The sequence below is a fragment of the Theropithecus gelada genome, chromosome 7b (genome assembly GCF_003255815.1).
Source record: "Theropithecus gelada isolate Dixy chromosome 7b, Tgel_1.0, whole genome shotgun sequence".
NCBI classification, from domain to species: Eukaryota; Metazoa; Chordata; class Mammalia; order Primates; family Cercopithecidae; genus Theropithecus; species Theropithecus gelada.
The window spans coordinates 31,969,902-31,985,340 of NC_037675.1; the positions used below are offsets into that span (position 1 = coordinate 31,969,902).

At 38.6% G+C, this 15,439-nt stretch overlaps 1 protein-coding gene across 2 annotated transcripts in view; it reads right to left on the reverse strand.

Annotated features, from left to right (window-relative positions):
• STRN3 (striatin 3) overlaps positions 1-15,439 on the reverse strand; it is a 136,485-nt gene that overhangs the window by 46,864 nt on the left and 74,182 nt on the right. For both annotated transcript variants that reach the window (XM_025391509.1, XM_025391508.1), the window contains exons 3-5: positions 15,264-15,337; positions 10,177-10,258; positions 6,425-6,598 (exon numbers count right to left, since the gene is read on the reverse strand). In XM_025391509.1, coding sequence (XP_025247294.1) covers positions 6,425-6,598; positions 10,177-10,258; positions 15,264-15,337 — 330 coding nt within the window. The remainder of the gene's footprint in view (positions 1-6,424; positions 6,599-10,176; positions 10,259-15,263; positions 15,338-15,439) is intronic.

The window sequence follows — 15,439 nt, forward strand, 5'->3', positions numbered from 1 at the left end:
ACTCAGTCTATGGTATTTGTTAAAGCAGCCCAGAAGGACTGAGAATATGGCTATGTCTTGTCAAGCTGCTGATTTAACTTCTGCATGATAGGACACAGGCCCAGCCATTTCACTGACATATCCCAATTTTCAGTACCATTAGGCCTTTCCTATTAATGTGATTCGACACATGTGTGCCAACATACTGGAAGTCAAACAGTAGGAGAACACAGGAGATCTCAATGCTCTGCTGGAGCATTTCACACAACTCTGCTGTTTTCATTTAATACAATAACCCCATCTTTCAGTTGTTTTATTTCTTAAGAAAACAGAGCCGGGCACGGTGGCTCAAGCCTGTAATCCCAGCACTTTGGGAGGCCGAGACGGGCGGATCACGAGGTCAGGAGATCGAGACCATCCTGGCTAACACGGTGAAACCCTGTCTCTACTAAAAAATACAAAAAACTAGCCAGGAGAGGTGGCGAGCGTCTGTAGTCCCAGCTACTCAGGAGGCTGAGGCAGGAGAATGGCGTAAACCTGGGAGGCAGAGCTTGCAGTGAGCTGAGATCTGGCCACTGCACTCCAGCCTGGGCAACAAAGCGAGACTCTGTCTCCAAAAAAAAAAACCAGAAATCACTGGTGGAAAACACACTACCATTTTTTGCGGTAGGGGAGGGGTGGTATTAAACCAGTTTCACAAAATGAAAGAGAGGATTTCACATTGTGTTTCTTAAACTTTTATCCCCCCTAAGATGGAGTCTCCCTTTGTCGCCCAGGCTGGTGGACAGTGGCACAATCTTGGCTCACTGCAACCTCTGCCTACCAGGTTCAAGCAATTCTCATGCCTCAGCCTCCCTAGTACCTGGGATTACAGGCGCCTGCCACCATGCCTGGCTAATTTTTGTGCTTTTAGTAGAGATGGAGTTTCACCGTGTTGGCTGGACTGGTCTCAAACTCCTGATCTCAAGTGATCTGCCCACCTAAGCCTCCCAAAGTACTGGGATTACAGGCATGAGCCACCATGCCCAGCCTGTGCTTCTTAAATAAACTTTAAACCAATTCTCTATTCATACCCCTATTTAAACCTCACCATATACATATAATTCCTTAGCCTTTGTGGCTTTACTGGAATTCTGTGACTTGAATTGGCTTGTTCCTTTTCTTCATACTATCACTCTCAAATGCACTTATGTTTAATAAGCTTTCTCAGGGTCACTCAGTCAGTTGCCATTCCTCCATTTTCTTTCTGGATTCGAAATTGTTAAATTCTCTCTATCTCACAGACAGTACACTCTCTAATTCTTTCTGTATGTCATTGTTTTTTTGTTGTTGTTCTTTTGTGTTAATGCATCTTAAGCCCTTCACTGTCCTTTTAGCAAAATTTCTGAAAGGCACACAAGTAAAATGTGACTTTAACCTACCATATTTAAAATGGAAGTCTCCATCTGTGGATAATTTTTCTCTTTGCCAACTGTTTATTTACTACCCTCTCTCATTCTAAAAAGACAACAGAATCTTAAAAATAAATATATCCCGATGAAAGGGTAAATAAAATGAAGCCAAAGGTAAGGTTGCTAAGTAAAAGACTAAATGTGTCAATGCATTTTCTTTTTTTTTTTTTGAGACGGAGTCTCACTCTGTCACCCAGGCTGGAGCGCAGTGGCCGGATCTCAGCTCACTGCAAGCTCCGCCTCCTGGGTTTACGCCATTCTCCTGCCTCAGCCTCCCGAGTAACTGGGACTACAGGCGCCCGCCACCTCGCCCGGCTAGTTTTTTGTATTTTTTAGTAGAGACGGGGTTTCACTGTGTTAGCCAGGATGGTCTCGATCTCCTGACCTCGTGATCCGCCCGTCTCGGCCTCCCAAAGTGCTGGGATTACAGGCTTGAGCCACCGCGCCCGGCCGTCAATGCATTTTCTAGAGGAGGCCCACAAATTTGGCCCTGAGATTCCAAACAGGGTTAAAAAAAGAGGTGGGAGGGGAGCAACAACTGGAGGTTCAAAGGTAAATAAGACCAGTTACTAAGAAACAGCACAACTTTTCCCAGTTTTAAGATCTAAGAGAACTTTCCCAATGAATACTCATAAAGTAGATGCTTTGTGCTATGATGCTCTATACAACCACAACATCCCTACCATAAATCAAGAAATACAATAGTGTCACTCACTCGGTAGCATCTAATAAACACTAGTCTTGGTGGGAGTCACACTTCAACTAGATACACAATATTTCCTAATAGTTAACAATTATGTAACACTTACTGTGTGCCAGGCATTGTTCTAAATGCTTTACATTAATTCATTCCTTCCTCATATCAATCCTATGATACTCATTTTACAAATAAGGAAAGTAAAGTTCCCTGTCCAAAGTTACGGCTAGTAACCAGTGGTTAAGTTAGGATTCAAATCCAGTCTGTCTTCAGAATTCATATTCTTAATCATTAGGCATACTGCCTCTAAAATACGAATCTAAAATTTACCATCCTCTACTTATGGACATTAAGACTGCTTCTAATTTTCTCCTATTAATGAATAAGAATGTAATAAACATATTTTGCTGAAATCTTGATCCACATGTTATATCATTTTCTTATTCCTAGGGGTTTTCAAATGGCCCTAATAATGGCTCAACCACACACACCTACATTAGGGCAGAATCAGAAAATGTCAGTGTACTCGTTAAGAAGAAAGCCTTGATTAAAACAACTATTTCCAGCCAGGCACAGTGGCTCATGCCTGTAATCCTAGCACTTTAGGAGGCCGAGGAAGGAGGGCTGCTTGAGGCAGGAGGGTTGCTTGAGTCCAGGAGTTCAAGATCAGCCTGGGGAACATAATGAGGTCCCATCTCTACAAAAACTTAAAAAACCAGCCAGGTGTGGTGGCGCGTGGCTGTAGTCCCAGCTACTCTGGAGGATGAAGTGCGAGGACTGCTTGAGCCTGGGAAGTTGTGGCTGCAGTAAGCTGTTGATTATGCCACTGCACTCCAGCCTGGGCAACAGGGCAAGACACCATTCAAAACAACACTAAGCAAATAAACAAACAACTATTACCTAAATGTCCATCAACAGGTAAAGAAATAAAGAAAATGTAGTATATCCGTACACTGGAATATCGTTAGTTACGAAAAGAAGGAAATCCTGTCATATGTGACAACATGAATGAACCGTGAGGACATTATGCTAAGTAAAATAAGCTAATCACAGAGGGACAAGCATTGCATGAGTCCAATCATGAGGTACTTAAAGCAGTCAAACCCAGAAACACAAAGTAGAATAGTGGTTGCCAAGGGTCGGAGGGAGGAGGAAATGGGGAGCTGCTGTTCAAAAGTTATGGTTTCCAGTCATACCAGATGAAAAAGTTCCAGAGAGCTGCTGTACAACATTGTACCTCTGTTAACGAAATTGCACACTTTAAAGTTTGTTGAGAGGGCAGATCTCATGTTATGTGTTTAACATACACGCACGCACACAAACTCCAAAAAAATATCATAATCTTAATTTTGCAAAAGCAAGAAGCTTTACAAGGAGAAGATACAGCTTATCAAGGATCTTTGTAAGATGATACTAAGAGTGAGGGGGAAAAAAACGAAAGGATCTTTGATTCAGATTCAGAGTCACTGGTGGTATAGCAAACCTCTACTGCTGTAAAATATTTATAAATTCTATGAACTACGTGGGTGACCAGTTTGGCTAAAAATACTTGATAATATTTCTGCTTTTTCTCTTATGCTACAAAGCACTCTATTTCTGAAATCACAGTATAGAAAATAAGGGCTCTATTTGATGTCAAACTGACTTTAATAGTCATTTCTCAGAAATAAAAACTCTAAATCAAAGGCTGAATTTTTAACCTTACAGAAAAAAAATACACATACACATGTGTGTGTATATGTATCTATATATACACACATATATGTGTTATATGTATATATAGATATATTTATATATACACACACATTTTTTTTTTTTTTTTTTTTTTGAGATGGAGTCTCGCTCTGTCACCCAGGCCGGAGTGCAATGGCATGATCTCAGCTCACTGCAACCTTCGCCTCCTGGTTAAAGCGATCCTCCCACCTCAGTCTCCCAAGTAGCTGGGATTACAAGCATGCGCCCAGCTAATTTTTGTATTTTTAGTAGAGATGGGGTTTCACCATGTTGGTGAACAGGCTAGTCTCAAACTCCTGACCTCAAGTGATTCACCTGCCTCAGCCTTCCAAAGTGCTGGGATTATAGACAAGAGCTACTGCGCCCAGTTGACCAGAATATATTTTAGATAACTGCACAATATCATAAAATACATCTAGGGCATGAAATAATGTTTATAAACTATACACATTATTTATTTATTAAGCTCTAAATGACCTCAATGAACTCATCTGTTTTTTTTCTCATTTTCTTTGTCTTTCTAACCTATGTTACTCAGGGTAACGTCTCATGGTAAAAATGCTTAACTCCTTGTATTTATCAAGTCTATATTAATCAAAAGCGTATCTGTTAGACAGTAACAAGTGTTGATGAGGATGTGGAGAAATCAGAATCCTTTTAGTACTGCTGGTGGGAAGGTAAAATAGTGCAACTACCTTGGAAAAGAGTTTGGCAGGTCCTCAATCTTCTTCATTAGTCCAAAACTTGGAACCAACCCACATACCCTTCACCTGTATAAGAAACACATAATGAAGGCCGGGTGTGGTGGCTGAGGCCTGTAATCCCAGCACTTTGGAAGGCCAATGAGGGCAGACTGCTCGAGCCCAGGAGTTCAAGACCTGGGCAACATGGCAAAACCCCGTCTCTACAAAAATTAGCCAGGCATGGTGTTGTGAACCTGTGGTCCCAGCTACTCGGGAGGCTGAGGTGGGAGGATCACCTGAGCCCAGGGAGCAAGGCTTCAGTGAGCCGTGATCACATCACTGTACTCCAGCCTGGAGAACTGAGTAAGACCTGTCTCAAAAATAATAATAATAATGAAATAAAAAAGAAACACAAACCAAATGTAGTATATCCATAAGGGAATATTACTTGGAAATAAAAAGGAATGAAGCACTGATGCATGCTATAACATGTATAAACTTTGAAAATATGCTAAGTGAAAGAAGCCACTCACAGAAGACCACTTATATGAAATATCCAGAATATACAAATCTACAGAGACAGAGAGTAGATTAGTGGTAGCCTGGGGTTGGGAGATAGGGGGAAATGGAGAGTAGCCACCTAATGGGTATGGGGTTTCTTTTAGGGGTGATGAAAATGTTCTAAACTTCAATTGTAGTGATAGCTGAACAATTCTGTAAGTATTCTAAAAACTATTAAATTGTATTTTTTAATGGGTAAATTTTATGATATGTAAATTATATTTCAATAAATGTTTTTATCTGGTAGCTTTCTGAATCCAAACACAAAGAAAAGCCTTGTTTCTTTCACACTAGTGTCTAAATAACCATTGCTTATTCTAGTGAGAGTAGCATTATAATTAATATAGAAAAATAAATTTTTCTAGCGAAAATTTTAAAATAAGGATGTTAAAATAGCTCTGAACTACATGAAATCAGCCTCAAATCTGATTCTGCACCTATTTCGAACTACAGTCATTCTCCTGTTATCAAAATTTAACAGGTTGGGCACAGTGGCTCATGCCTATAATCCCAGCACTTTTGGAGGCTGAGGTGGGCGCATTGCTTAAGGCCAGGAGTTTGAGACCAGCCTGGGCAACAGAGCAAGAACCCGTCTCCACAAAAAATTTTTAAAAATTAGCTGGGCATAGTGGTGCATGCCTGGAATCTGAGCAACTCAGGAGGCTGAGGTGGGAGGATCACTTGAGCATGGGAGTCAGAGGCTGCAATGAGCCAGCAGCACACCAGTGCACTCCAGCCTGGGCAATGAAGCCAGACCCTGACTCAAAAAACAAACACACACCAACTTAACATAGATAAAATTTAAAAGCCATTAAATAGAAAATTTAGAAAATTTATTTGCCCATGGTACCATGGAGTGGGGTGGGAGATGGCTAGGTCTTTAACTCTGAACTCGGTTTGTTTTAAAAATGGTTAATAGCAGCCGGGTGCAGTGGCTCACACCTGTAATCCCAGCACTTTGGGAGGCCGAGGCAGGTGGACCACCTGAGGTCAGGAGTTTGCAACCAGCCTGGCCAATGCGGTGAAATGCCGTCTCAACTAAAAATACAAAAAATTAGCCAGGAGTGGTGGTGGGTGCCTGTAATCCCAGCTACTCAGGAGGCTGAGGCAGGAGAATTGCTTGAGCCTGGGAGGCAGAGGTTGCAGTGAGCCGAGATCGCGCCATTGCACTTCAGACCAGGCGACGAGAGCAAGACTCCGTATCAAAAAAAAAAAAAGAAGAAAAAAAATGTTAATGGCAGTAACAAGGAGCTAAACAGATTAACAGTAATAATATCCATAATATCCATTATATAAACTATGTTAAGTATAAATCATACCTTTTTATTTCTTGTCCCTTTTGCTTAGGAGATTCACCTCCATTCAGGATCTGTTCTAAATTCTTTGTTTCTACTGATCCATTTGGTTCTGAATTAGATAGTCCAAGTAATGACCTTACCCGCTGAGACCGTACATCTAATATTGTATCTGTATAACCTACTTCCTGAAGATACCTGTAAGAGAAAACAAATATTAAAATCCACATATTGTTAACATTTGCCAGACTCAAAATCGTATCAATTTTAGAAAAACCCATAATCCTATTAAAACATGCTCTCCCTTTGTCTCAGTATCTTTCTTCTCTACAGACTAGTTCCAGTTCTAAGAGAGCTATACCAATTACAAACGAAATTTAAATTAAAAAGCATATAGTATGGTTAACACTGATTAAGAGCCAATTATCTCAAAACCCAAGAAGTCTTAAAACGCTTTTAGGATTATGTACGCACACATACATCTTTAAATTTCCATACACACAGAACCACACATTTTTTAAATTTATACACACACATATCTTTAAATTTATACACACATATACACACAAACACAATACACACACATACATTTTGTAATTTCCAAGGAGCAGTAAAGAATGAGTAGAACTCAATCTTAGCACACAGATATACTAAGTTTAAACCTGGGGTTGTTAACTAGAGATTGATGAACACATTAATTCTCCTTCTAGGATCTAAGATCTCACAGCACTCCTCTAGTCCTGTGATTTTCAATCTTTCACTATATCTAAACAAGGAACTTAACCTAGGATCTAAGATGAGACTGGAAAAGAAGAAAAGGACTAGATTATGATACAAAGATAATGAGTTGTGAATGGCTTTGTGATAAATTAAAGTATTTAAGAGGGTAATGAAGGACGCTTAAAAGAAACTTTAAATACTGCTGGCAGAAGAACAAAAAATTTTTAGGTGAATGCTAAAAAGACTTGATCAGGACACTAACACAGCAAGAAGTAAAAATGGAGAAAGAATAAATGTGAGAAAAATAAGAAGATATAATCTTTCTGACATGATGCATAAATATATATGGAAGTAGAATGAAAAAACAAGTAAGAACTTTGCACAATTTTCAGGTTTCTAGCTTGGATGGTCAGATGATGGGTACGTTCAAAAATATTATATAGAGTCAGAATCAAGTTTATAGAGTACCTATCAGACAACCATACAGTGTCTATAAAAAAATACAAGTGACAACGTTTATTAGGCACATGGATGATACAAATCAAAAGCTCAGAAGAGACTGACCTGGGTCTACAGATTTGGGTCATTAATCTTTGGCAATATTTGAAGCCATGGATTTAAATGAAGTCACTGAGAGAATAACCATAAATAAGGACAGAAAGTCTGGGTATACAAACATCCAAAGGACTAGAATTATAATAAAAACTCAAAGGAAAATGAAAATATTTGAGAAACTAGAGGGAAAAAATGATAGCAGAGAGTGCTGTCATGGAAGCAAAAATAAAAGTTTCAAGAAAGAATAGTTAATGCCAAATTTTTCCAAGATACCAATTATAACAAAAAAGGTCTCTTGAATATGTTTGTGATAGCTGCTTCAGAGAAACGTCAAAATGGAAAACAGATAGACAGCTGACAAACGAACAAGAAGGCAGACTATGGAGATAAACTACCCTTAACAAGTTTGGCTGTAAAGTCACAGGGAAAGATAAAGGTGGCAAGAGACTAAATTGTAAATCAGGCAATGGGATTAAGCATTTATGAGAGGAATACTGTCCAAGTGATTTCTCTACTGTCCAGAAGAGCTGTCCTCACTTTTCTTCTAAAAAATGCAGTCCTCTCTTGGGGAGAACAGCTCCCATCATACTCTAACCATTTGGTCTGAATGAACTGCCAAGATCTTACACAACCCAGGTATGAATTGGCAATTATTTGATCAGTCAGGACTCATGGGCAATTATTTGATTAGTCAGGACAATACAGAGTATTCTCTGACATACAGAAAAAAAGTGGTTTTTCAGAAGAATAAACCTGAGACAGAGAGGGGTAGAAAATCAAGTAAGAATGTCTTTAGAGTTTCCAGTCTGAGACGGCCTCCAAGCTACCCTAGCTCTTCACTTCCTGACACTCGGTTGTTCACTATTTCCTTCAATTCTGCTAGTTATCCAGCATCCTTCCAATCAATAATCTATTCTTTTCTTCAAATTTTAGTCACTTATAAGCAGAGCCTCCGTCTCACAAAAAAAAAAAAAACAAAAAAAAACACACATTTACAGAAAGGAAAGTGTTAAGGGAATTGTCACCTGACAGCCTCCATATTTTCCATGAAGCAGAGCCTGAAGTGCTTTAATGAAATAAAGAAGAATGGGCTGAGATACGGTAAAAGTTCAGAATATCCACTGAGGACAATGGAAGCAGGGGGTGGCCAAGGGTTATGGAAAAAGGTTCTCTGCAATGTTTGGACAGGAAACTATGAATACGTAATAGTATTCACATGATTCTATAGTTTTTATCCAAGAGTTAACTAGAAAGAGGCAGACATAATGAACTAGGGCTAGAGCTTTTCAGGTAAATTTAGTAAAATGACTGGTGAGGAAGTGGTAAGCAGTGGGCAGCAAGAAAATTAAGGGTACTAGATAAGGGTGATCAATTATGGAGTCTAAGCTGGAGCTAGGGAAACAGAAATAAAATAAAAGCAACCATAGGTAAAAGAGCTAAAGAGAAAAATGATATAGTTAAGGATTTAAAAATCATGGTAGCCGGGCGCGGTGGCTCAAGCCTGTAATCCCAGCACTTTGGGAGGCCGAGACGGGCGGATCACAAGGTCAGGAGATCGAGACCATCCTGGCTAACACGGTGAAACCCCGTCTCTACCAAAAAAATACAAAAAACTAGCCGGGCGAGGTGGCGGGCGCCTGTGGTCCCAGCTACTCGGGAGGCTGAGGCAGGAGAATGGCGTAAACCCGGGAGGCGGAGCTTGCAGTGAGCTGAGATCTGGCCACTGCACTCCAGCCTGGGCGGCAGCGTGAGACTCTGTCTCAAAAAAAATAAATAAATAAAAATAAATAAAAAAAATAAAAATCATGGTAAAGTCAGAGCGCAAATAACACAATGGTCAGAGGTGGAATGCATGATGACTGTCCTGTCCAGACTATGAAATATTCTAAAGACAGTTCTACAAGATTAAGGGTGAAGGTAAAGATACCTAGAGTAGAAAAGGCTGAATAACTGAAAATCACCCAGGATATCAGTAGGACACAAATTTCAAAAATTTCAAAATATAAGGAAAATAATACATGAAAGACAAAAAACAAGATTTGCCAGAGAAATACTTCTAATACACCAAGTAAGTCAAAATTCAAAAAACCTCCTTAAAATTTCAACTAAAAGGAAAATTTGGCAATCCACTTCTGAAAAGTTTCAGATGAATTCAACTAAATTCATTTTCTAGACCAGTCACACCCCCACTGAAAAGAAACGTGTGAATTCTGCACTGACAGGAATGGAGGGCTCTAGGAAGTATGAATTCTGTATTGTTTTTATTCTGCTCAAGTCATCCAGTCTTTTAGACATTCTACCCTGCAAGTAAGAAGACAACATCATCCTGAAACTCAGAGGAAACAAACTTTTAAAAAGATCCAAGCATCTCACAACAAAAAAGCAGCAATACAAAAAACATACACATTGTCCCAATATAATTTTTTACTTGTAAATTGATTCAATATAAACACTTTCATACCTAGATCCTTAAAGAAAGCTGAAAATAAATAATTACTCACTGTCTTAAAAGCTGTCTGCCTTGCTTCCACGTTAACTGGCTATTCTGAGGTGCTGTGGGAGCCTCTGTGTCTTTGGTTTCTTCTAAAAATTAAGAAAAAAAGGTTTTACATACATTATTTCAACTCCTGAAAATACTGTCAAAGTTTTCTTAGGGATAAATTCCCATAAAAACATACCTAAATATTTTATAAAGGACAGGAAAAAATTAAGTTTTGTCTAAGTATTAACTGTGGGTCACTCATTTTAAATGTGTTTGTCCTAATAACCCAATGACTTAAGTACTATGTCCCCCATTTTAAAACAGGGAAAACCCAAGTGTACTTTATTAGTATCAAGGATTCAAAAATCAAACGAACAGGAGATAAAATATTATTAGAACTGATTTCTTTTTTCTTTCTTTCTTTTTCTTTTTTGAGACAGGGTCTCACTCTGTCACCCAGGCTGTTGTACAGTGGCACCATCTCGGTTCACTGCAGTCTTGACTTCCCTGGGCTCCAGAGATCCCACTGCAGTCTCTCGAGCAGCTGGGACCACAGGCATGTACCACCACATCCAGCTAATTTTTGTATTTTGAAGAGATGAGGTTTTGCCGTGTTGCCCAATCTGGTCTCAAACTCCTAGGCGCAAGGGATCCACCCGCCTCAACTTCTTAAAGTGCTGGGATTACAGGTGTGAACCACCATGCCTGGCAATTTAATTTTTTTTTTAACTACTAGAATTCTGCTGAGTCGATTGCCTTTGAAATTAAAAGGCTATGGCGGGGCGCGGTGGCTCAAGCCTGTAATCCCAGCACTTTGGGAGGCCAAGACGGGCGGATCACGAGGTCAGGAGATCAAGACCATCCTGGCTAACACGGTGAAACCCCGTCTCTACTAAAAAATACAAAAAACTAGCCAGGCGTGGTGGCGGACGCCTGTAGTCCCATCTACTCCGGAGGCTGAGGCAGGAGAATGGCGTGAACCCGGGAGGCGGAGCTTGCAGTGAGCCAAGATCTGGCCACTGCACTCCAGCCTGGGCGACAGAGCGAGACTCCGTCTCAAAAAAAAAATAAAAAAAAAAAAAATAAAAAGCTGTATTATATGAGCTATTCAAAATCAACACCGTTAAGATATTAGGCATACATAAAAATACTGAATACCTTAATTTGGGGTCTGTATCAATGGACCTTAAGTCTACATCACAGGACTTCATCTAGCTAAGTTCCTTTTTTAGAACTAAAATTAAACCAGAAAAGAGTTTTTACTATAGGTAAAGAGTCATATTTTATTTTCAGATAACAAAGTGTACACATTAAAAAAAAAGAGTTTAGCCCAGGTGCAGTGGCTTACGCCTGTAATCCCAGCACTTTGGGAGGCTGAGGTGGGCAGATCACTTGAGCATGGGAGTTCAACACCAGCCTGAGCAACATGGTGAAACCCCGTCTCTAGCAAAAATACAAAAATTAACCAGGCATGGCGGCACATGCCTGTAATCCCATCTACTCGGGAGGCTGAGAGGTAAAAGGATCGCTTGAACCCAGGAGGCGGAGGTTACAGTGAGCCAAGATTGCACCACTGCACTACAGCCTGGGCGACAGAGCAAGACTGTGTCTTAAAAAAAAAAAAGAGTTTAATAAACAGTATGATTTCAGATTAATCTCTCAACAAGCATCTCCAGAACAAAATTTAAAACTATTGACATTTATATCACAGAAATATTTCCCCATAAGTTCCCATTATTAACATAAAGACACGGTGAAGAAGAGAGGGACTTAGAAGATCAACCCTCATACTGAATGTTGAGGACTCTGTGATGCTCCTAAGCTCCTCAAAGTCACTTAGTACCTGCTGGTAGTGATTCAAATATCCTCTTCAGACATTACTTCTCTAACCCTAACAATCCAATTACTAATACCTCTAGCTGGGAACAGTGGCTAAGGTCTGCAATCCCAGCATTTTGGGAGGACAAGGCAGGTGGGTCGCTTGAGCCCAGGGGTTCAAGACCAGTCTGAGAAACATGTCAAAACCTTATCTCTAGAAAAAATGCAAAAATTAGCCAGGCATGGTGGCACGTGCCTGTAGTCCCAGCTACTTGGGAGGCTGAGGTGGGAGGATTGCATGAGCCTGGGAGACAGAGATTGCAGTGAGCCAAGATCACACTACTGCACTCCAACCTGGGCAACAGAGCGAGACCCTGTCTCAAAAAAAACCAAAAAACACTTCTTATTCTACCCCAAAAGTAAGCATTTCTTTGATTTCCAGAAATAATTATTTCAAATAGTCCCCCTGCTGATTTTTCTATTTATAACATTTTAAAATTACATATAACACATTATCACTGGAGAAAAAAATACTAAAAAAAAGAAGAAATACAACTGCCTAAAACCCTATTACCAAGAGTTAACAACTGGTAGTGCTTTAGTGTTTATCATTTCATATTTTCTACCTGAAAATATACATAATACAACCCCACCCTTTTAAAAAATGTGCCAATGTATATACTGCACTATAATCTGCTTCTGACACTAAATGTACCTTGAACATTCTCTGTATGGCAATACAGATTAACACAAAAAATGATTGCATAACATTCTATAGAAAACATATACCTATCTAACCAATCCCCTAATGTTGAAATTAGTTTCCATTTTCTATTATAAATAATGTTGCTAAGGATATTCTTGAAGTACATCAAGTGTATAGCTCAAGGAATTTTTGAACACGCCCATGTAACCAGTACCTAGATGAAGAAACAAAACACTATCAGCATCCCCAAAAGCCTTCCTTGTGCCCTCCAGTCACTAGCCACTCCAAAAAGGGTATGAACGCTATCTTGATTTCTAAAATTACTGAGATTTTTGAATATGATGTAATAATTTCTTCAATTTTCGGTTTTATGTGATTAAACCATGTTGTCACATTCAGTTTTAGTTTGCTCACTTTTGTTGCTAAACAGCATTCTATTATGCTAACATATCACAATGTACTTATCCATTTATTCTGATTCTGAAGACTGTTCTAGTTGTTTCTAGATTTTCACTGTAAATAATGAGGCCATGAACATTCTTACACAAGCTTCATGATGAACATATATATGCCTTTTGAGGAGTGGAGTTACTGGATCATAGGGTATGTATATAAATATTTTTGAGACAGGGTCTCACTTTGTCATCCAAAAGGGAGTAGAGTGGTGTGAACAAAATTCACTGTCACCTTGACCTCCCGGGCTCATGCAATCCTCCTACTTCAGCCCCCTAAATGCTGGGCTACAGGCATGTAACACCAAGCCTGGGTAATTTTTGTATTTTTGGTAGAGATGAGGTTTCGCCATATTGTCCAGGCTGGTCTTGAACTCCTGGGATCAAGTGATGCAATGCCTCGGCTTCCCAAAATGCTAGGATTACAGGAGTGAACCACTGCACCTGGCCTAGGATATGTATGTTATATCCTCTTTAGTAATAGTCACAGTGTCAAGTCACTTTCAGAGCAGCATTATCCATTTATAATCCTAACACCAATGTCTACGAATTCTGGTTACTCCACATCCTCAACACTTAATATTGACTCTTTTGCATTTTAGCCATTCTGGTCAGTGTCTAATTATATTCCATCGTGGTTTTAAGTTGTATTTTCTTAATAACTAATAAAAATCAAGCAATATTTCATATTTTTATTGGCCATTTATATATCCTCTTCTATGGTGTGTCTTTTTAAGTCTTTTGCCCATTATTCTATCTGACCGTTTGTTTTCTAAATGTAGAAGAAAGGGAACTCTTTTATATTTGAATATAACCTGTTTATAAGGTTAGGTTTAGGCTATATCTATTTATTTTACTGAGAGAGGGGTATAAATACTCACGTATCTTCTACTTTGATCAAATCAATATTTTGTACATTTTCTTTCCCATATTGGGTATATAAAAGGTGACACTGTTTCATTTAATATTATCTCCATATATACTCTGACGTAAATAATTCTATAATATTTTGTTCACACGATGTATTTTTGCCCATCCCTTTGTTTGGTTTTCCACTGAACACCCTGATAAATTTTTCTATATAACTGAAAACATTTTACTTCACTGTTATTGTGTGTCCTGTAAAGAAAATACTTGGATATTATTTTATTCCTCAACTTGAGGAACTTTTAATATTTAGGTTAATACAGATAAAAACAGATTTGTTTTGCCACAATTTCAGTTGCAAGCAAAAAAGATTTATCTTGCTTTATACAAACTGTTACACTGGGACCACCTAGCCAATTCTGACTCTGCTTAGCCTCTACTGCAGGTACAACGTGGCTTTAACTAGCCTCCCTTCTTTACACAGACCAAGCCCTACAGTTCTAGAAGTGTCTGCTTATTTTCTGAATATTCTAGCCATACTGGAAATAAAATGAGTCAAAAAAAAAAAAAAAAAAGCTCTGAATTAACCCGGTATTTTTCTGGTGAAGTCACTCTACTCCCTTTAACTGCAAAGAGACGACTATAATAATCATGGCTCAGAACAAACAGACCTTTCATGTTTCTGTTCCTGATTTTTGCTTTTTCCAAGGAGGAGATTCTAATATAGTTTCCTGGCATCAGAATAAGTCTCCATAACCACTGAAAAGCCAGGTCAAAGAAAACCTATGCCACTCCCATCTTGGTCTCTTAATTTTATATATATGATAACAAACGGAAGCTCTAATAAAGTTCTACTGCTAAGAATGAAAGTGTTAAAGATTAAAAAATAAATCAACTGCAAATTGTATGTATGGTGTGTGTTTCTGCCAAGTTCTATGTACTTAATATTGAACTCAAAAACAACTAAGTAAATTTTTAAAATTTACTGTAATACCTAAACTTCCTTACCTTTCAGCTCAAATTACTACCATAAATGCAATCACACTTTTACATAGATTTCAACTCAAGGATAAGACAAGTTGCCTTAGGATTAAGATGTACATGAAACCATTTATTTTTATTCATTTAATATTTTTTCCCAAATTCCAGACAGTTTACAATAGTCATTCTCTAATATTATCAAACCAAAATGTGGGTAAAGGGAACATGTCTAAATATAAAAAATGAATTAAAAAAAAAAAGTAACAGAAGAATCAAGTTTACCTGACTCAAAGGTTGGCATTTTCAAGTCACCTTGGTTCAGTTCCGTGCCATATTTTAATTTGTGATATTTTGCCCTGAAAATTTAATCACAAATTAGTAATAATAACTTCTTCCTTTTGTCACTCTTGTTTTATATTATTCCAATAACAAAACATAATATGAATGTTTGTTTCTTT